Consider the following 24785-nt stretch of genomic DNA (forward strand, 5'->3'; position numbering starts at 1 on the left):
CCACTAGAGAATAGTAGGACGGTTAATTCTGAATGGTACACCACCATTTGTTTGCCAGAAGTCTTTGAAAAAATACGAAAGAACAACCCACAACGCAGAATATACGTCATCACGACAATGCTAGCTGCCACAAGTCGGCTGAAACAAATAATTTTTTGGAGGGTCAAAAGATTGAATTGACGGGTCATCCGCCGTACAGCCCCGACCTGGCACCCTATGATTTTTATTTATTTCTAAACATTAAAAATAAATTACGTGGTCAACGTTTTTCGAGCCGCGAAGAGGCCGTTGATGCGTTCAAAACACACGTTTTGGACATACCTAAATCAGAATGGAAAAAGTGCTTTGAAAATTGGTTTCATCGTATGCAGAAGTGCATAGATCATCGCGGAGAATACTTCGAGAAACAATAAAACCATATGTAATAATATATGTTTGTTTAATTTTGTTATTCCGGATACATAAATAGCAGCCCTCGTATCATCCTCAAAATTGTAGTACCATAAAAATTACAATAATGGTGCAATGTATGTGAATTTGTTTAAGGACAAAATTCCTTAATGAGGCAGATATATAGTTATACATACATCTTTCATCTTCACATTGACAGAAGGAACATAGGTTATAGGTAACTAAGTAGATGCTCTAACTTAAATGAGAGCAAAGGCGGACTTATCGACGACGAATACGAATTGAATGCTAAAAAAATAATATTTAAAAAAGACAAATCTTAAGCTCTGCATCAAGACAGCCTTTTAAATCCAAGACGAGATTTGTGAGATCTGTCACCGCAATCCCAAGAGGCGAGGGAGTGATCACTTCTCACTAATGCGACAAGCTTTGACGTTGGATATGAGAAAGTGCTCGCGTGGAGTCACCACGATGAATATTAATAACATCAGCTTCCAATTTATTACCATACTTTCGATTTTAAGTTATTCACGTGACTTGACAAGTTATTATTGAAGAAATGTATCTACAGATATGATTGATAAACTAATCAAGATGACAATCCTTTAGAATAGAACGAAGAACATTCAGGATTGCCGAAGGTTCGTAATGTACGTTAGTTTCAAAAAATCCCGAAATTAATGGACGATGAGAAAACACGTCACTACAAGGACCTAGCATATCTGAATATATTTTCAAATAACTATAAGAAAACAAAAATAATTAGTTTAAAAAATGCTTATTTATATTGCAGTTTTCCCAAAAATTACAATAACACTGGTTTCGTGAACAGTACTTCTGTATTTTCTTCATAAGTACTTGTTAAATTTGTTATCCTTATCCCACTTTCTCTGGGTTCGTGACATGTTAATCATTTCCTCGTTTTCCATAGAATTAAGATTTAATAGTGAAGAATTTGAACACAATTCACAACTTTCCCGGTCGCAGAATAAACTGATGCCTGATAATGATTCCGCAATAAATAGATCAGAATTAACAAGCGCGTCGCGATCCGATCTGACAATAATTGGTGCTTCTCACGCATACACTTCAATAGGACATTTGTTTTCTTCTTGTCTTATCCCATTTCGTTTTAGTGACGAGGGCGAAGCGTGCGTTTCTTGTTGCTTACCAAGCTGCTGCTATCCAACCTATAACAAATCCTACTTATGCCAAGTATGGTAGCAAAATGCGATGCAATAATGGGTCTTACTAAAGAATTTTTGGTTATAATTCCAATAAATACCTACCTACCTATCCTTTAACTTGTAATAGAAGCAGTGTGTATCTCTATCGAAATCGTCTTTTCAGACCTCTTCTTGTTTAATTTTATTACTAAAGTTTCTTGGTTTTTTGTTACGCTGGAAAATTTTCAGAACAGTTACTGTTACGTATTCTCGTCTAAATTATTTATGTCCTTGTCTAGAAAGACTACGTAAATTGAGTACGTAGTTTATTTTTACAACTGAATTATTATTAAATGATCGTCAAGATTTAGATTTCATTGGTGTATCATAGCTTGTCACATCACAGTGATGCGTGTGCGTTCAGTTCACACTTCATTAGTTCGCGTCGCGTGACCACGTAGAACTGACATCGTGTGGAAATCTGTTCATCCATCAGCTACTAGATATTGATGACATTCCTTGTTCACTTGTCACCATTACTTTGTTGTTAATGCGTCTATGCTTTGTTGCTACCTTTTTCTGAGTTAACAATATCATTAAGAGCGCGGGTACAGTTAACTTAACTTTTACAATGATCAATCACTGGATAGGCCACCAAAAATGTATTCTGTATTTCAGTCATATTAGATAGATAGATAAATTGTTTATTCAATTATTACAGACACAAAATAACAGAATAAAAATCACAGTAGATCCTTAAAAGCACAATACGAACATTCGTGTGCTGCAGCAGTCAAAATGGTCATAACTCAGCGATACTTTTTGCACAAGCGAGAGTATAAAAACACTGATTTTCATATTAAACGCTGATTTTAATTTTTTCATATTAAATTACTCTACCAATCCGCATTGGACCTGCGAGGTGTTTAGGGAGTACCTATACATAGTTCCGGTGCGGTAGGTAGACCCTACCTTATCCAACCATAAGGAAAGCCCACCAGTGACGTCATTATAAAAGCAACAATGAAACAGAAAAATGTTTCTTTCGCCACGTTTCAGATAAACTTAAATCTCATTTGGGATGACATCCACAAGTGCCATGTAACACACGTCGCATCCGCCCATTGTGTGTCTGTCTGCTACCTGCTGACTCACCACGATTGTTACCTGGTCGAAACCTGTCAGGATTCCATATTGACACACGAATTGCCATATTAATATTAAATCGCAACAATACCTAATTTAAAAAAAAAACGATATCAATGCAAGGTACAAAGTCGATTTGCGTAAGTACATTATGTTAAACTAAAAACTTTCACCTTTTTGCAATATCAACATTATTCCAATCTGACATTTCGGTACAAACAGACCAATTCTAAATTTCGGTACCTAACAAAATATATTTAAGTCAACTAGCGATCCGCCCGCGATTTCGACTGCGATTAATAAAAGGTAAAGCCTCTTAAAACTAAAACTCTTAAAGGTAAGTTTTATATCTATGCAAATTTCATCAAAAAACATAACAAAATTAAAATACAAAACATGCTACAAGATAAACCAACTTATCGCATTAAGAATTTGAATAGAATCTGATACCTTGGGGCAAAGCTAAAGAAACGATAAACCTGCCTGGACTAGAATGTACATTAACATACCTAGATTGAAAATAAACGTTGACTAATATCATGGTAAAATGAGATAATTTCACTACTCGGGACATTATCATATCAGTAACTTAAAGCGCATTGTATCGATAAAAGCAATCGAGAAAGCCTCTCTGTGTAATAACGAGTTATCGTAATCGGACATATTGATAAATATTAGCGATAATTTGATAGAATTACCAGATACGTCAATCAGGCTTGATATTGCCGCGGAAAGTGGAGTTTTGGCGTTTTATTTCGCATTGAAGCATTATAAAAAAATTGCATAGGTACATGTAGTTTGAAGTATGGAGAAGAGCATAGCATAGGGTAACCTTTCATCCTGGAAAATTAACGTGGGCGAAACCGCAGGCAAAAGCTAGTATTATATAAAACCGTATATATATATATAATTCCAATACATTTTATTCAACTATCTATATAAACGGTTTAGTTTTATATTCGTTGTTAGTTAATAAATTAATTGCCAATTAAAGGAAAGTTATAGTCGGACGAGTTTTTAATAGAATTTATGCAATGTTTGGCGCCGCGTGCCTCTGCTAGTTCGAATTGATAAAAGTCATTAAGTATAATTTATTCCTCAGGCTAAATACATATGTGTTGACATTATTCTTTGTTTAGTTTCACTCTGTCTGGTGAACTAGTGTCTGCCTGAATAAAATCTAACAATGTCTTACCGATCTACTTGCAATTGATGTACAGTTAGGTACACATCTATGGATGGATGGATCACAGATATGGATTTTGCCCTCCAAAATTAAAAACGATGCCCTCACTTTCAGCAACAATTTGTCGCTGTGATTGCCGCATCTGGTTGTGAAGCAAAAAATATTCTGTGTCACACTGGGTTGTAAACAAAAAACTTCTAAATATTTCTTCTAGGTGTGATAGCGACTCGTTCGGCCATATAAAGTCTGTGAAAACAGAATTTATTTCGCAATCTTTTATTAGTGTTCCACTGCTGTGCAATCTCCCTTTGATTTTTCCAAAAATCTCTATGAAGTGCATATGCTGCCGCAAGAAACCATCCATGTCATCCCACCTGTTTCGCGGTCTTCCCTGGCATCATAGGGTAGCTAGATCTATGCTTGTGCATAGATTGAAGAAAATGTACTTAATGCAAACAAGCGACAGAAAGTACATACTTAAAAAAACTTGTTGTTACGATGACTGTAGATATATAATCAAAAACTTCACGCTACACATCCAACACTGAACAATAAGCAAGATCCGTAGCATATTCTAAAGCGCAATTAATTAGACACGTTGCTCAGAATCAGCTCATTTAATGGAGATACCATCTCTCGCGTTGGAAAGTGCTGCTAGCGGCTCTTGATTATTTTGGAAAGTGAACAGTGTCCGTGAACATTCTTCGTGGAATATTTTAACAAGCTTTTTGTTTTCACCGTCTCTAACGTCCATTTTTGATTTTTGTATTCCAACATGAGACAGTGCGAAATAACACTTCTCTGTTGTTGAGTAAAATCTTTTATTCGATAGCCATTTCCTGTGTCACTTTTCGAATACATTACAGTTATTTTTAATATTAATTAAAAACATAAGTTTTATCATTACATCAAAAGGCATTTTACTTGATTGTGTTTTTATACGTGTCTGTCGGTGCGTTTTGTCCCTCTCACTCATTTCTATCGCAGTCGTACCAATAAATCACTTGATCGTTTATATACCGTTAATAGGAAATTTTAATGCATTTGAAATTCTCTAATCGTCTAAACAAATATTAATACTGCTGAAGAAGGTATAAGTAATCAAATGAACAATCTTAGATATAATTCAACCCTATTAAAATGTTAATGGAACGATTCAATCAATTTGATGTGTGACATGAATAGACGAGATTGGACCAAAGATTTCGAATGTAACTGACGGATTGACTCAAGCGCAGGAGGTAATATAAATGAATAAATAAATAGTATATTTAACATTTTAAATCAAATATTTTATATACATCTCTCATCTCATCTCTCTCCTCTCTCTCCTCTCACCTCATCTGGTAATATATATACAACCTAATGAGGTTGTCTATTTATCAGTTTTCTTCTTGTTGTCGAGTGAGTAATAATGTCTCTATTTACACAAGTGTACCTACTCGTACGTACACCGAGTACGAGATCACATTTTTCTTTTCTGCCGATTTGAACACCGTTTTTATAAGACAAAATGAGATGACACGAATAATGAACATACAGAAACTCCGTATTTCCTCTAAAAAATAATAATAAAATTAAAACACGTTGAAAATAAATCAACCATTACTTCAGAACTATACATTCTAAAGCAATACATTTAACCACGAAAGTAATCTCTTAATTAAGAGTCATGGAGTTTACTTTCGAAATCTCAGAGCAACGGTAAGTTAAATAATTAACTGTCGATAAATAAAATAGTTTCATTGTAAAAGCAGATGGTCGATATCTCGATAACTGAAGGAGTCGGGTCTGACAGTCTGGGAACCACCAAACAATGGTCGATTGACTTGACGAGTAGCGTAGCGAGTGTTCCCACGAACGACCAACTTGATTACTGTGTGTTCAAAGTTCAAGTTAGTGAAGTAATAAGTTCTGGATAAATGAACTAGTTTAGAAGTTAGGAGGATAAAACTGCCAGTGCTTAATTTTTCCTCAATCACAATGTCGAAACTCTATTAAAATAGCTTTAGGATTTCGATGAAATTTATTACACGAATTGCAATCGTATACAGGGTAGTTTGTGTATTTGCAAAAAGATAATTGCCCCGAGTCCCGATTATTTTTGGTTAAAAATCTAAGTAAATACAGGAAGGTATATTTTTCTCTGAATTTTGAATCTGTATTTCTCACTACATATATAGTATAAAACAAAGTCTGTCTGTTTCTAATTTGTCTTCGTTTAAACCACAAAACGGATTTTGTTGTAGTTTTCACTGTTATTTAGACAATTTATTCCCGAAGGTTATAAATAGTGAAGTTTTAATCACCTTAGAGAATCCCATTCTGTATGCGACTGGTAGTGAATGCCTATCACGTCGCGCCCTACAGCCGGTCACACAAACAGACGCCGTCCCGACGGATATGTTAATGTAAGTCTGGTTGCTTTCCTACTCTACTCGCTTAGTATCAATTGTTATCCTTTGGCTATTTACCAATTCTATGACTACGTGGATGTATATATTGTAGATCATCAAGAATCGTCAAAGAAATGACTATTCAGTCTGCAACCTTGACGATAGGTATACAAACTTATTGTGGAATTTAACCACAAAAAGTTAATCATGGGTAATCAAAATAAGATTATAATTTACGTGCACCATGATCCTCAGTGTATATTTCAGTTTCAGTCAATAGTTAGAAATCTTACAATAATAAATATTTGAAGTCATATAATTTTTAAGTCACTTATTATACAAGTTTGTATTGTAAGGTTCTGTATCTATGTTTCAGGTTTTGTATCTATAGAATATTTATATTAAAAAAAAATAGTTTTATAGTTAAAAATAATTTTCGTTGTTGCACATAAAACGTGTGAACGTACAAATTAACATGCACATGTTATATGTTTGTTTATAAGATCGTTTCTCCGTAACATATCGATGGAGACATTGACCTCTACAGTAAGCAGATGTACCTACCTATATAATTGAAAGTCAGACATATAATTTATAATAATTATTTATCAATTTGTATGAAATGATATCAAGCCATAAAATAATTCGCCGATGTGATTATTACCGTTGTTTGCACAGAATCTAGTTAAAATGTATGCACTACGCACCCTTGCGTTATAATTACGAGAAACTCACTCCTCTAATTAGGAAAATTTTCTAATGTAATGTAAAAACATAATTAATGTTCGTCTTCGTCAATTCATCTTCTGTTGTTTATTTTTATTTCTTGCAAAATGTGCAGACACATGTTACCTATAAAGTGTCCCTAATACAAAATTTGGAACGCATACATACATATTCATAAAATTATTATTTATTATCATCCGAGTCGGTCGTTATGTTTGTCTGTAATTGCGGCCCAGGCAATGTATAATTTGACAATTACGCGGTGAAAGTTATCATACATAATGCAAAACATTTCTAGTAGATTACATATTAAGCCAAGAATTGCACTGAGTCTCTGCAACGAAACATTAAATATTTGGTCTTACATTTTGAAGCAATTGTGAACAAAATTTTTATATTTTAGACCATTTGGGAAGTCTGACCATTATAAAATTTACTAGCTGTTAAACTTTTAAAAAACTACTAACATTAAAGTTTTAAATATTAGTATTTTATTCATAATTTTTATTTTTGTTATAATAATTCGTATGGCATTTAAATTTTATTTGTAAAACATGTACCTGATTTGTGATCTTCAAGTGTCTGAATTATACTTCTATTTCGACGAATAAGAATTGTAATTATGAAGTCATGGGAATCAGTGTGTCATGCTCACTCAAATGGTCAATCTGGTGGTGGCGTCGTGGGCCGGGTCGTGAGGTTCCCTCTATTATGGTTGAGCTACGCGATGGCTGTCCCATGCGTCAACTCGTGAACGGGTGCTGCCAGAGGGAACTGGTCATCTCGTTTCTCATATATTTTCATGTAAGTTAATTGTGTTTCACATCGAGTGCTGATTATAATATATATATATATATATATATATATATATATATATATATATATATATATATATATATTATAATCAGCACTCGGATCACAATCATAACCTGTTTTGATATACCTTTTGACTATGTACATTATGTACTTTTATATATTATTAGAAAGAAAAGAAAAAGAAAAATTTTTTGTAAGAAACAATAATGGTAAGCCGATCTGGCATGATAGGGACCAACACTGTTCAAATGAGTTTCTTTCGGCATTTCTTCTCAGCAGTGGTCGTTCCGAAATGCCAGTAGAATGTAGCTTGTGAGAAATAACTATAAATATAAAGATTGACGAGAAAAAGTGCCTGTGAAGGTCTAATTTCTGAATAAATGATTTGAATTTGAATTTTTTGATTTTTAAATCTAAATAATCGCCAAGAAAAAAGGGACGTTTATAATCGACGACCTCCGTGGCCTAATGGTCATCACGCCGGATGCTACACTGGAGGTCCCGGGTTCGATCCCCGGCCAGGGCAACATGGAAAATGATATTTTTCAGATTGACCTGGGTTTTGGATGTTTATCTATATGTGTATATGTTATAGAATATAGTATCGTTGTGTTAGTAACCTATAACACAAGTCTCGAACTTACTTTGGGGCTAGCTCAATCTGTGTGGTTTGTCCGTATATATTTATTTATTTATTTAAGTACGTATTACCTTTCTTTAAAAATTAAAACTAAAAGATGAGCAAAGCTAATGGTTATTATAAGGAAAAACAAATAAACCTATTTCAGTCAAACCAGGGAAAAAAATAAATTAATACAAATCTAAAAATAGTTTCTTGACACACATGCTAAAAATAAAACGCATGACCACAAAATGTGCAGCAAAGCATGTGAACTCGCCGCGACTGGTGTAAATCTTTCCTAACAGAGTGCATTCCTTGCTGCTATTTCTGTCTAAGTGCAGTCGCTTGCAGCCTGCAGTTGACTCAAGTTACTCAGGTTGTTTATTTCTCGAAGTGTGACACTATAGGTACAGCATAATGAAGAAGCGCTATGGGCTGCTTGCGCACAATACAATTTACAGACTTGTGATTAGAACTAAGTTTATCATTGCTTTCACGGTACAACTGGAGAATGAGCACAATATGGCATGAACAATTTTTTTATGTATTACTTTGTTGGATATTTTATTTTACGTACAGATTACAATACAGATCTTTTGATTTAAATTTTCACCATGTTTTGACAGAAAATATATATTATGCAGTTTTGTTTATTATACAATATATTTCTCTACGTCCTTACTGATAAACAGTAATAGGGAATAAGTTAAAGTACAAGTAAATATTAAAAATAACCTGTTTAGCTTTTAGTGAACCAAACATGTGCGTAGGGTCGACGGCCGTCGCGATGGCGACGGCGACCATCGACCGTCAGTGTCAAGGTCATTCGCGCATGCGCCGCGCCGCCCGCCTGCAGCTGCGCCTGGCTGGTGGTTGCAAGGGGAATGTTCCACATGGAAATGTTTGCTCCTTTTACTTTTATAAGACACACATCCCTTGAAATTGGATTAGACTTATGTAAAATTTTCTTAGGCCCGCGTGCGCACGTTTACGGGATTAATAAAATCATAGGTTTGTCAGTGTCAAACAATATGAATATTTTTTTTATGTAATCAATTTAAATAAAAGAACGCTAATGTAATTTTAATACATCTAAATTAAATTAATGCTCAGTTTGAGATAGGCCCACTCCCACTGCACTTAGCTATAGTACCTACCTATACAGATAATTGAAACAAAAATAGAACTCTTTGAAAAAATTAGTGAAGTCACTCAACGTCGTTCTGCTAACACGTGAACAATCAAAAACAAAGCTGCCCAAAATAAAGAAAAAAAAAACACATAAATAAACATTAACAAGACACGATCATGGAACAAATTGGAGCTAAAACAACAAATGAGCGGCGCTAACCGCTACAACAAAACCAAACGGAGCTGTTAACTATAATTATCAATCTCGACGTCGTTTAACTGTCCGCTTGTCGACGGATTAATTTCAACTAACAACGAGTTGACAAGGATCTAGTGGTGTGGTAAATGCTGAGAAGTTGACTAGGATTTATTCTGACGCGATGTTAACATCGGACATAGCGTAATAATCTACTTCTAATGCAGTTATCGAGTTATCGCACACCTCTTATGCGTGAACGTGAAAAATAGTTTGTATAAGTGATTTTGATGGATGGAAGCAGCGTCGCATAGGTACGGCCTACGGCCTGTATTCGGCTTGTCCGTTTCAGCCTCCGAGCTGGCTGGGTGTGGTGCTTATGTTCATGTTCATGTGAGCTTTTATTTACCGCAATGAAAAACCAGCAATGTAACCGCAAACTTCAGCAAACTGCACCGCGATAGTGACAGACTGCATCATACTATTTATACATCTATCGACGTTTAGTTTACCATACGTTAGCCAAGCTTTAGTGAACTGCTCTGCATTCCTAATGCAATCTATTGTTGCATCATTCCAGACACCTGGGTTGAATGTCTAATTTTATGAATGTCACATGGCGCGGCCCAGTTTTGGTGGAATGTTGGGGCAGGTCGGACTATTTCTTAGTCAATGGTCAAACTTATGATAAAAATATTCAATGTGTTGAAATCAGTGTGTATGTGTATACTATAGGTTCCGGTAAATGCTTATGTTGATATGTTGTACTACGTCAATCCTTATCAGATGCAGCACAAGCTTTTTCAGATGGAAACTGTTACATCAATACCTAATATATCTCATCATTTCAATTCCAGCCCTCGGCTCTCCCACGGCTGAGCCGAAGTTTTACCACCATTTTTGCCATAGATTTTTCGCGTTCTTCTGAAAGTGTAATTAGTGTAATTAGTTTCGCCATATCATTTTCAATACCAACTTCAATACAAACTTTTGAATATTCGGTAGTTAGTCATTTGTTTTCTAGCGACCTTTGCTCATTTGTTTCTGTTACTTTTCACTTCTTCTCTATAAAATAGAGAATCTATAGGGCATTGGCTCGGATATCTCAGTTTTTGTCGGTCTGTCTGTGTGCCGCGATGCGAGACTACAGCTGTCACGCGTCGCCGCTCGCCTTTTGTTGCAAGATGTTCCAATGTGGATACTGGGCTTTGATTGAACCTATTGTCAGGAACCTGATCTAAGCTACTTTTATATTCCTCTGCTACTAAAATTGTTCAAATATTGCGTGTATGTAACAATGTTTTAGTTTTTTTAGAGTTTATTAAATAAGTATTATACGCAACAGTCTTTTTCAACAAGACAAGAATATTACCGAAATTTGTAATCCAATCATAACAAGATATGCGTTTGAACATCCTGCAACACATTTTTAAACTGTGTTTTAACACTTATATAATTTTGCATGGTAATAGACCTATTTTCTATTGGAGCTATCATGATTGCATCGGCTTTCGCATTAAGTTCCGTTACTATTTGAGGTGAACTTATATAACAAATTTACCAACCTAATGTTTGTGATCTTTATATTCCTCTCCAAGCTATTTTTTGAACTCGTCAAGGGTCCTTGAAACCGGTGAACCGGTTCCCAGGAACAACGGAAACGATTTACATCTCATCTTGCAACCGATCAAGATGTTACAGCTGGATCGTGATCACCATCGCAAACTCATCGTTCTTGCATAGAAATCGAATCGAAGTGCAATTCGCCTTGTGATTAAAGATTTACATCCCCATTGCAATCTAAGCATTGTGGTGTAAGATTTAGAGTGTAATTTTGGTATTTCGGGCGTGATGTTGGCAGTTTTTGTGCGGCTAGCGGACCAGTACGGGGTAATTGATGTAGACCGAACGCGGGCATTGACCCCAAGAGTAACGGCTTCACTTCGCGTGAGGTAGCAGGCGACTTCGGATTAAGTATGGGTGCAAATTCCAAAGACACTGAAGACACAGATGAGAATATGTATTGTTCTAGAATTATGTGCTTATTCGAGATGGTGAAAGAGATGCTGTATCAACTGACGTGAAGCTATGGTACCTTGGAAATTTTAATTTATTTCATACCCATCCAAACTTCAATTTAATTACTAGACGTGTAAAAAGCCCGCTTGTTGTTTTATGTTGATGACTTTTTCGTGATGTTGCACCTTTAGAAAATAAGTTATACCTAGTTGGTATATAATTATCTGTCGTCGCAATTTTTAATTATGTCATCGTCTATGTTATCAGGGAAAACTACTGTCTGTCTCTTTTTCGATTCTGGTTCAATATTTTTCCATCTTTCAATGTACCTAGTTCTCATCTGCAACTCAGTTCTCTTTTGTTCCGTATTTTACAAGAACACGTGCGCATAAATAAAGTTAAGGATAATTTTATTACCCGAATTTATAATGGTGATAGAAACGTCACACTGTGCATTACAAATACTTTAATGTGCCATTAACTTTATGGTGACATCAATAACTTATTTTGTGTTTTGTTTTGTAAATGTAAAATGTTCTTTCGATTCAAAAGTTGGTCTTATATTAATTCCTACTTACTTTTTGCTCGATCAGTGTTCAATCAGGAGATTTTTCGATAGGTTAGCAACCTTTCACTAATTCTGAACCATATCATATCCACACATTAAGTGGGATAAGGGTATGATTATATCATCTACCAATCACCCGCCTTCATCCAGTTAGAAAATCAGTTAAGCCCAATTTAACTCACCAAGTTCAAACTTTCGACAGAAAAATGAAATGTTTCTAGTACTTCTTGAGCTTGGTCAATAAATCACGAAGCTGATGTTTACAAACCATAACCACAGACAATCAAAGGTCGCGGCTCGGGTATCGAGACGGGTACACGACCGGTCCGACGAGCCATACAAACTTGCATTGCAGAATGCATCCAGTGTTTAGTACACTGCCATATGTAGGAGGACCGGATATATATTTAACTCCACAACATAATTATACATATATATTAATTTAAATCCTTACATATTATAAAACAAAGTTCCCTGCAGCGCCTGTCTGTTCGCGATAAACTCAAAAACTACTGCACGGATTTTCATGCGGATTTCACCAATAGATAGTGTGTTTCCTGAGGAAGGTTTAGGTATGTAATTTATTTTGTTTTAAGCCGAGCGGAGCCGGGATGGGCCTTAGTATTAAGTATAATAAGTGCTACAGACAGATTTGGAAATAGCGTTATCTGTTTGATGTAATGCCCAAGGCTATTTAAAAATATATGTCTTTATATTGTCTTGTTTTCTTCTGTTAATTTCATGAATAACTTATCTACGCCATGAATATGTAATAACGTCTCACTCAATTTGTCAGTCTATTCGATTTAAAACATTCATGTCGGAGCATCGTGTTTAAAATTCAATATTCATAATTTAACCAATAGACATCATGTTAAGAGAGAGCATAGCGTGTGCGCAATGACTCGGGAAATTGAACTTGTGAGTTCCATCCAATAGGGTCAACAAACATTTGTACTTGTGAAATTGATCACAGATATTTGTCTACGGTTCTGGGCAAAGAACATAGTTTTCATTCTAATTTGTATTCTGAGCTTTTTAACACACCATTTTTATGATGAAATGTTTAGAATTAAACTGGAAGTTAGTGCCATACAGCCGTTAAGTGTTTCATTTGTTTATTTTATTTCGATTTATTATGTTCTTTTTATATGTTCAATTCTATAAATAAATAATAAATATATTAGGACAAACCACACAGATTGAGCTAGCCCCAAAGTAAGTTCGAGACTTGTGTTATGGGATACTAACTCAACGATACTATATTTTATAACAAATACATATACATAAACATCCAAGACCCGGATCAATCAGAAAAAGATCATTTTCCATCGCGACCGGACCGGGGATCGAACCCGGGACCTCTCGGTTCAGTAGCAAGTACTTTACCACTACGCCATCGAGGTCGTCAAATTCTATATAACTTTTTTTGCATATGCTCGTCCTTAACCGAGAAACTTATTAAAAGTTCCATCAGCCATATGATGGCTAGTCTTCTTCAGTTTACGTTAACCTTCTCTGTACTGAACCTTCGCTATCCAGTTTCGAACAGTAAATGTCCTAAAATTATATTCTATCTAAATACATAATGTTCTCTTTGTTAATGCACACAAGGCGTACTTTGACAAAAAACTATCAGGAGTTTCTACGACCAAAAGAACTTGTAAAGGAACTAATGACAATCAATTATTAAATCTTAATATTTCGCAGCCCTGCCCCGCCCCCTGCGCCGGCGCATCCCTGTTTACTTGTTATTCCGATACACCCCGTGTCCAAGTGCAGGGACCTCATCGATAAATCTATTTATAGCTTCCCCAGCGTGACTCACCGTAACCGATACGATGTAAAGAAAGTAGGCACTTGACATAATGTAATGTTTGATGTGTAACAATTTTATAGGGATCTCATCATTGTAATATATTATTTGTTTTATTGGAGGGACTAACTTCCCTGATATCCTTAGATTCAGGGTTATTTCGACACGGAGATCTGATAAAAGATTGAAAAGCCGTTTGACCTGTGTTCTTCAACAAATTAATTCATTCATTCATCATTCTTCAACATTTCAATAACGTATTCAATCCATTTGAAGGTATTGACGTAACTAACATATTGGATCTTTGGTCATCCGAATAATTTTATTTATTTATTTGTTCTTAGTTTAACATGAAGTACCCACTTTGTTCCTTCACTTTTTGAATCTTTATTATTTCATTTAAAAAATGGATAGTGAATGAAAATAAACGTCTAGGCTTTTACAACTAATGTAGCTATACACTACACATTACAATGTTAGAGCATTGTAATTTATAAGTATCTAATGAGTCATTCGCCCACCAGCTTGTTTACGCGATACACTCCACTGAACATACATGCAAAGTTCAAGCCGTAATAAATGTTATGTTGGCTGCCCCCCGCGGCTTTGCTTCGGTATGATAATGTGCTGTAAATAACTTGACAATGGTAGTTAAAATAGATAGCCATTTGTTAGTTATGTTAAACTGTAGACAGGCTTGTTGTAATAACACCTTTACTACTGGCTCGCATTCCAGTAACACTCAAGATCTTATTTGCATTAAAAAAGTTCTTTTGTATCACACAAATATTGTTATTTATTTTAAGAAACGATTTATACAGAAAGTTTATAAATAAAGCTGAATAAACTATTAAGGTATTTAAAACGATCTCTATAACCGTGTTACTATCTGAAAAACTACAACAACTTACAACATTCTTATAAATTAAAATGTCTATATTTTGCAGGTATTACACATAATTTTGATTTGATGCTTTTTGGTCAGACCGACAACAGTATCTGAAGAGTTAGGTAGGCGACTAAAATTGTTCTCTTTCTCATCTGAATGTTTGTTGCAACATTTTCACGCTGATATCATAATGTACTACTTTGATACTGTATATGAACTAGTTTTAATCGTATTTGAAGTACTAAGTAGTGGTCTTCTTGTAACCGCAGACGCATCGCGTGTCTGGTCGTATCATATTTCCATTCACTCGGAATCATCGTTGGGTTTAACTTGAAAATAACGTCAATTTGAAAAACAATACAATTATTTTTATTAACACCTTCCAACTCGCGGACTCAATAGAAAGATTTCGGTTTAGACACACACAAGTTTTTATTGTCGTCATGCAAACTAAACGTGTATTCCAATTTCAGCTCAATCACAGCTGAATATACCAAACAGCTCGATCGGATGAAGATATCTGGTTCAAAAGTTGCAAGATTTCACCCGAACAGACACACTTAGTTGCAAATTAGAATAGTATGTGAACTAGAATTTGTTGCGACTAACACCTCTTATTATGGCGATGAAAATACAATATATTATTGAAAAAAATTTTGTACTTCAAAGAAAGAAGCGCTTTGATCCACCATAACTATCTAAAGATGAAACAATAACTATAATTTTACTTTAACTTTTGTTATTGCCTCCAGCGAATGTGATGATAATAAATAAATAAATAAATAAATAAATAAATAAATAAATAAATAAATAAATAAATAAATTTGATAACAATAAATGGCGTGATTTGTGAAGACCCCGCGGGTCAGAATGCGTTGTATCGGCGACCTATGGTTTTAATGGTCAGTCAACACGAACGAGTCAACAAATGTCAAAGTACTTCCTGACTCTTATACACGCCAATAATAGCAGTGAAATGTAAGTTAGATAGATATATATCTATCTATCTATCTAGATAGATAAGTTAAATAACGTGATGTTGATTGTATCAACAGCAAAGCAGACGACAATGATTTAGGGATACAATTAACGTGACGATGTTATTGAATTAATTAATTTGGTTAAGTTGTAGCAAAAATCTGACAAAATAGATGTTAGACATATTGTCTGGAATTCTATATTTGCTCCTACTTATTTATCTTAATGGACTCATTAATACTGCAAGCTGAGGGAGTGATAAGGTTACATGTTCTATCCTGCAGCAGTTGTTTACTAGTAAAAACGATTTGCATAGGTACCTAATTACGCATGTATACATACCTATTGTAGTCTTTGATGTAAGTCTCAATCCGCATGGACCATGCAATTATAATGATCATAGTGCGTGACTACTACATGGCAGGTCACTTACATAATCCTTTCAATATCCTCTTATGCTTCTACAGGTATCTTTTTGTCTGCAAGCAAAGCGTGAAGAAATATAAACAATTAATTCATTCGCATAACGCTTGTAAGATATGCACAACCATTACAACGCAACGCAAAACTCTTAAGTAAAGGAAAAAATCTTCGGTGTTACATTAGTGATTGAAATTTTAAAGAAACTGTGCTTGATGCAAATTCAAAGGAAATTATAATTCATGATCGAACTTAAATCGTGACTACTGACGTTCATACAATTAATCGTCTGGAATACTGTCGAAGTTGTCAAATAGAATAAGCATTAATAGTCGAAGTCCTAGAGGCAGTCAAACCAAATTGAATCCATCGATATCCGTAGTCGATGGGTGGTGAATGCCTTATCGGGGAAATGGCTGACTGCCTGATAGTTTAGTCGACGTTTAAGAAAATGTATAGGCTATTAAGGATAAGAGACATAGTTTGAATTTGAATCAACGTCAGGCTGGGTTTAGACGAAACAATTTGTTAAATATCTAATTGGATTAAATTTGTTGTATCTTATGAACTTGCTGTAACAGCATCAGTAATCTAATACAACATTTGATGTATTCTCAAAGCCTAATCGTATCTTTTTTTATTTCCTTGACACGACTCTGTACTCACTCAAGTCATATGAAATTTGTATAAACCATTTACACGAGAAAATTCACATTATAACAACTTCATAACAAAAACAAAACTTGGTTTTGAAACCCAGACAAAAGATCAAATGGAAAAACATGACAATATCTCAGTTCGAACAAAGACATCGCGAGCCGAATAGATTCCATTAATCCAAACCCTCGTTATCTTCCGACAAAGTCTACTTCATGCCAGATTTCTATGGCATACTTCCTGCCCACTCCCATTGTGGACTAGCCTCCGCCGCTCCTGGGTGACGCCATCATTTGTTCCATTTGATTCTGCTTTTGGTTTAATGAGAATACGGACTTTATACCTATTGGAGGCACAGCATGTTTTGTTCCGAATTCTGTAATTGTAGATCTTTGCAATAAAACTAATAAAACAGAGGTAGATAAAGAAGACATGTCTATAAATAGAACGGATTACTTGATTATTATTATTCTATCGAAAGAGAAGAAAGGGGAAGGATGTTGCATACGCATCAATAAAATATCACTGCAAAGTCGCTCGCCATGTCTGTCTGTTTGTTTCCAAGCTTTCTTTTTTAAACCACGCAACGGATTTTGAAGCAGTTTTCACTGTTATTTAGACAATTTATTAATGAATGTATATATACAATACAGCCTATTAAACCGTGCGAAACTGTGCCGGGTTTCTAGTAGATTATATTTTATGCAAGTTTTGGTGTAGACTGATTTAATCAAGTCTATGCTTCAGACTTTAAGGTTAGTATTTTCTAATATTAGCAACTCAAACCTTAGGGTTATGACACATGCGATTTATAAGCATTTGTATCTGCTAGACAATCGTACATAGTATCACAATGAGGGCTCGGTGGCTCTGACCCCAGTGGGCCGAGGTCGCCACAGAGCGTGTCGGTTCTAGCTCGTCCTGTCGCTGATGCCTCTGCCCTGCATTCGCCGAAGGACACTTGATACCATCACTGTTTCGTGGGAATTTGATTCTGTCTCGTTTAGACTGAGGCAATTAAATTATTTCATCCATATGATACGCATTTGGCGCAATGAAGAGGACTAACTATTGAATACACTGTTAATTCGTAAAGGCTTTGTTGCCACTGCAGGGATAGTCTTGACTTTGATGGTCCAAAATTATATCATGCATTAAATGCATTCGTATTCTATTTTGAAATAACCTATAAATCTGTTCGGTAATTACAAACAACAAATTAACTCGCCAGCGTTAGTGTTGTCATTAATCTCACAAATAACCCTTAACTACTAGTGTTACCATCAATCTTAAGAAACGGTATGTGCGTCTAATCGTCCAGCAATATATCTGGGAGTTAGTAGACAAATTGACTTAACACGGAAGTTAGTAACCGCTCGTTAAAATGCTTTATGGTGTAAAAGGTTCAGATAGTGTTGATTATAAAAAGACTCTTGAAAGGATTAGTCAAGTTAAATATAATATGATTTGAATTGTAGATAAGTTTGAATAAATTTACGTGTTTTTAGCCTTTAAAAATTAAGCAAGGAGATATAAAAACAAGAAAACTACTTAATAACAGAATAAAAATCATACAAAACATGCCGGCTACACATTATCGCCGAATTCCGTCAGATGCCGATGAATGTACTTTGCGTATTTTGTATGAGAGTTTTTATTTACTGCAATAAAAAATCAGGAATGTATGCCGTATCCCCCAAAAGTTTGACTAACAGTTAGACAAAAGATAATCCAGTTTAACAACTGTTTATTGCTCTCACAAATACCCATTAAATCCCAATGCCAAACAAAATACCCAACTCGTTTTGCCGATAAATATCATGATAGATAATGAGCTTTATAGTCGTGTTATTACATATAAGAAATCTCAATATAAAACGGAATCATAAACTTAGTTAACAGCCATTTAAGAAATTTGTCTTGCATTTGATCATATCACTATCGATAAGAAAATAACAGGCCATCAACGTATGCTCACATGTTTATTACAACTGCGGTACTTGACGATTTGTTAGATTCCCACATCATGATAAGTAGTGTTTTCTTGAGTGCATTCAATGTTGTTTGTATGCTAATGATGGAGATAAGTACAGTGGAGGAACCAGAGCTTAGCGGGTTCAAGCTAGACTGTGTAGTGAAATCTAATGGTATACTTTAAACTCTAGATATACTAGTACCTTATCTTATATTACCTGAATAACTTTCGACAGGGAACTTACTAGACATGTTTGTTGTTTAAAATGACATAATAAATAAATAAATATATTACAACAAATCACACAGATTGTGCTAGATCCAAAGTAAGTTCTAGACTTGTGTCATGGGATACTAATTCAACGATACTATATTTTATAACATATACATATATAGATAAATATCCAAGACCCGGGCCAATCAGAAAAAGATCATTTTCCATCATGATCCGACCGAGGTTCGAACCCGGGACCACTCGGTTCAGAGGCAAGAACTTTACCACTGCGCCACCGAGGTCGCCAAAACACATACATAGAATGAATTGGGAAACTGTTATAAATTAATACATTACATAATTTTGTAATAAACATTGAATGTAACTTAATTTTCCTGATGTTCCCGACATATTGTTTGTGAACAAAACAACTCATGGATCCAATCTATACTATGCTTTTGTCAGCTCGCCTGTGGAATCACAATGGCATGTAACTACTTATTTTGGCACCTCTGAAAACATATTGTTCGAATGATAGCATCGAGGGCTTGTGTTCATTGAAGCATCAAATGATTTTGAGCGATTTCGAAATATTCAGCGAGAGTACCATTTCATTTGCGTGATTCGAAACGCAGACAATACTGACTTGGTGTAAGCGTTGTGCAGAGATTTCGTGATTTTTTTGGAACAAAAGACTATTTGGAATCAAAGCAGCTGTATGCTTCAATCTTGTTAACAATCTTTTTGTCGCCTGTCAAATGAGCAGTGATTGTGATTCCACGTCTGTTTTCTTGTGGGTTTTGTAAATAATTATTGAAAGTCAAACTAAATTCATGACAAAAATACTTTTATTATTGTATGATGTTTAGACTTCTTACCGCTGCACATTTATCTTCATTTTAGATCATTTTTGAAACTATTTGTTTTAATAATTTCGTCAACTGGGGAATATCTTTTACTACTTATTTTTAAATAAAATATGTCAATACTAATATTATAAACAGAAAATATATATATTTTTGTTTTAAAGAATTAATTCAAAAACTACTGGTTCGATTTTCGATAAATTACGCACAGAGATAGACAAAAAGTAACATGGCTACTTTTTAATTATTTATATAAAATAACTTGTAAGTTTATCTCACCACGGGAAATGCATCTTATTGTCAATGTTCTACCCTAATGTTATCTTCCTCAGGACACAATGAACGGTCTGAACGGGCACAGCAACGGCGACATGAACGGAGCCGGGGACATCATCACTCAGAACCAGCAGCGAGGCTGGTGGACCATCGGGCTGATCAACTCGCGGTACCGTTACCTCACCGCCGAGACCTTCGGCTTCAAGATTAACGCCAACGGCACCAGTCTCAAAAAGAAGCAGATCTGGACCTTAGAGCCCGCCTCTGGGAACGCCAATGACAGTGAGTGATTTCACTGCTATTGCTTCTGTTGTGTTGCTACATCTATTCTTTGAATAAGTAACCTGCTGTGTATCGATGATTTCGAGTGTATAGAAATAAGTAGTTCTGTGCTTAAATGCGCATTTTTATTTGCATAGGAATCATGGGTATCTATCTATTTATACATATAAGTCTTTTGTGCTATCTTTAGTCACATCGACTGTAGTCTGAGTGGAGAATTGTAATTGTAATTACACTTGGAGTTCTTGGAGTTTGTCGGATTACCTTGCTACAGTCGAATAAGTAGGTACTTCTCACTTAGGCTATATTTGTGATATTGTGTCTATAGCTGAATTGATCGGCTGATATGTTAAGATCATACAACCACAAAGATGGTGACGTACACAATTTGCATGAATATTCAAGTCATGGATGAAATTAAATGAACGAACAGAAGAACGAACATAACCCTCGTTTGTACTCGATACCTTGACAGTGAGCATGTCTCCAACTTTACAGCAAGTCAATTAATCCAAGCATTTCCAATTAAATGCCACGGTAATTCGAAATGCAGCAAAAACTGAACAACAACACGAAACTCGTTTAAGTGTTGATTAAAACAGGTTCACCCCATGTTAATTGGGGCAAAAACTACCCTTAGTGACGGTGACATGTGTTCGTTAGGGGTGGTGTATACCTTATGCTAGTCTGATATCCAGCAAAGTAGCTATATGTACAATATAGCTTTTACGGAGCGGTAACAGTGGCGAATTTATGCTAACCATAAATTTAAGTTGATTTGCACACGTTCGTACAGGTAGTCTACTCGTAAGCTAGAGTCCCAACAGTCGATCTGGTTAGGATCGCTAGCAAAAGGTCCATCTATAAATTGTGTTACACTAAACTAGGGCATTGAGAAAGCGTAATAGAAAAAACCTGGATGAGGAGTGCTCAAAACCAAGTGTGCATGAGACCTACACTCAGCAGCGGGTGCCCAATGTTCGAAGAAGTGCAGTAATAAAGATTGGAAGGGATCATGACACACGTCAACATGGCATGACAGAATCAAAACTGTACAACACACACAAAATGAAAACAAAATGTACAAAATATATTTTTTTCTATTCATTTATTCGGTCGCCGGATTCCAGGTTAACAACCCCTTGCCAGCGCCATTGCCAAGGTCCCGGACCGACCCCCGCCATATCCCGGTCGACCGATCGATACAGCAGTCACAGCACACAAATATATCCTGTCGCTGTGCTAATCCTGGCTTTCGCTTCAGAGTTCCGATCAATCTGATGCGTAATATTTAAATTTTCTTGATTCTTTTGCACTTAAGTACTTATAAACAAATCACACGTGTACCTAAAATCTCTTTAAGTATCTACCTATCTGATAGAATAATTATGAGACTCGCCAAAGAGAAAGATGTAATGAATATTATAATGATATAGCGAAAGGCTAAGTAATAGGTACGCGATATCCAGGTCCGTCAGTATGCAGTTTTTAAAAATGTAACTCATTAATTGCAAGAGAAATTACATTGTAATGGATCGTTATTACCAAATCCAAAACAAGTGAAGATACTTGAATTGTAATTAATCAAAAATCTCATTAATTTCTCCTTTTCTGTGATGATTATTCCAAGTTTTGTCTGACATATCATCTATTACCGTTGCTTGAAATTGCTAATCCAGATTAGTCTTAGATTAATGAACGTACTGTTAGTACACATCAACCTATTCAAAATCATTGTAAATTCGCTAATATTACCACCGCGTAAGGTTCCATCAGTGCATACAGTTAAATAACTAATCGTTAAGTAACGAGTAATAACAACGCAGACAAAGATAAAACTGGATAGTTAAAATTAATAGCAATAATAAAAAAATGAATTCCGACAGAGAAAACAGTTGCTTTAAACCCGTAATTTAGACATAGGTGTAATTATGCATAATGTTATAATTTTGTGAAATTGAAAGTTGATTTTTTACGCATTTTAAAATCTGGGCCGCGTCACAACGATCGGCCATCAAATGTGAAGTGAGGACTAGAATGGAGATGAGCGATAAAATCGAAAGTGGTTGGACAAGGGCCTCCTGGTTGATCTACCAGAGTAGGTATACTTCGTTCCTTTGACATTATATTTGTCAATGTTTGCTAATGCATATGGTTTTGTTGCATCCACAAATTATTAAACTGAGATTTATAAATGTCATCAAACGATAAATGACCGATCCCAAAATCAATGAATATCTTCTACCAGTTCGCTTGATGTCACGATAATTCCGAATTGTCTCATCAACATAATGCATTCATTCAATTTGCATTTTCATTTGGGCGAAAAACAAACAAACGAAAACTTTAAATAACAATTGAAAGAAAATAAACTGAAGTATATACTTAAAACATCGATGTATTGATATTTTTTCACATACCTATATCTTTCTACTTTTTATACTACTAAGCAATCAAACAGACAACTGATGGTATGTGGTCACCGCAACCTGAGGACGCGGGGTGTCACACGCGCACTGCCGGCTTTGAATAAATGTTTTACGCTTTTTTTTGAAGAACTCCATGTAGGTATAGAGAACCTCTAAATTCAAACTATCTATTTTCAATATTCAACACTGGACTTACCACGTCAAGTATTCGTAAACACTGTTCCCTTACAAAGCGCAGGTGAAGAAACGGCGTAACATAAGTTAACCGCAGTTTTGTAAAGTCAACATCCTTTTTAAATCTATAAAATCCCAGAGACAAGAAATTCCACTAATAAATGGTGTCGTTCTCCGCCAGGCATGATCTACTTACGTTCGCACCTGGACAAGTACTTGGCTGTGGACTCTTTTGGCAACGTCACCTGCGAGTCTGAGGAGAAGGAGGCTGGCAGCAAGTTCCAGATCAGGTAATGACATTTTTTCTTTTTTTTTTATAAGGAATATTGCGGTAAATAAGTAAGCGCCATAGAGGCAAGCCAGTGAGTCGATGTGGGCTGAAATGGATGATGACTTTTCTAAAGCTTTAGCAAGTCCTACTTCTGTGCAAAAACAATGAGTGTTTCCACGACTCACTGTTCTTTATTTTTCTCCGCCCTAAACTTATATTGGACCATCTCGGACATAGATGTAGGACGTGGATGTGGGACGAGGTAGGCCTAGAATCTGGGTCCTACCACGTTTCGGCACATTTAAAATTTGGGGTCCACTATTGGTCGTCTGTAAGGTCTTTCTGATTCCTTCTTATTTTCAATATCAAAATCTCTGTTCGTCTTTTCTATAACATGTCATTATTTCTATACTAAATATTAGCCGTATTTTAGTAGTATGTTCGTACACAACGCAATATTGTTTAATTGTGAACAAACAATGAATGCTATGTTCAATCCCCGCTCCCTCCACATAATGAAATCTCCATATTTTCGTTCACTGCACAAAAAGTTCGTGGCCCGTGCGATATCGCGAGCGCGAGGCTTGTGCGTCCCGCATGCTAATCCGCGCAGCTGTCAGTCACCGGAAGTTTAGCTCGCGACTAGACAGAGCTTATGGTCGAGACGTGACAGTGTCTTAGCTTACTAAATAATAGATTGTGGCGAATTTTTGGATAGGTAGATCCTTTCCATGTAACATTGAATTTATTATATGAACTGGAAATATCAATTTACTGTGTTTTATTTAAAAAAATTGTAGAATTTTCATAATTTTTAAAAGATCCTCTAAATATTTGACCGAGCGCGCGAGTTGATTTTTAAGTTCGTGGTGCATCAAAATCGGTGCAGTCGCGAGGTCTAAGTTGTGACGAACAACTAGTTACATAAATTCATGCAAAATATAGTTTTGAGTTTATTCAGATACGATAGCTTCAAGAAAACGATTTCGGAGTAAAGATATCGCATCGCTCTAAGTAGTTGTTCGCCGCTTTTTTTGTAATGTAAATTTACTGAAGATGCATACTGAAAATCGTGATTCAGCGTTGAGTCACGCTTCGCCTTCAGCGAGAGAAATGGCCTGAGTCACCAGGTTACTCACAGCAATTGATTCTGAAA

The 24785-nt window shown here is 35.5% G+C and overlaps 1 protein-coding gene across 1 annotated transcript in view; it reads left to right on the plus strand.

The window, feature by feature from the left end:
* The window catches only part of sn (singed), a 48655-nt gene that overhangs the window by 2702 nt on the left and 21168 nt on the right, over positions 1-24785 (plus strand). Inside the window, exons 2-3 of the mRNA XM_053751833.2 lie at positions 20530-20755; positions 23540-23648. Coding sequence (XP_053607808.1) covers positions 20536-20755; positions 23540-23648 — 329 coding nt within the window. The 5' untranslated portion in view covers positions 20530-20535. The remainder of the gene's footprint in view (positions 1-20529; positions 20756-23539; positions 23649-24785) is intronic.

The sequence above is a fragment of the Plodia interpunctella genome, chromosome 11 (genome assembly GCF_027563975.2).
Source record: "Plodia interpunctella isolate USDA-ARS_2022_Savannah chromosome 11, ilPloInte3.2, whole genome shotgun sequence".
Classification (NCBI taxonomy): domain Eukaryota; kingdom Metazoa; phylum Arthropoda; class Insecta; order Lepidoptera; family Pyralidae; genus Plodia; species Plodia interpunctella.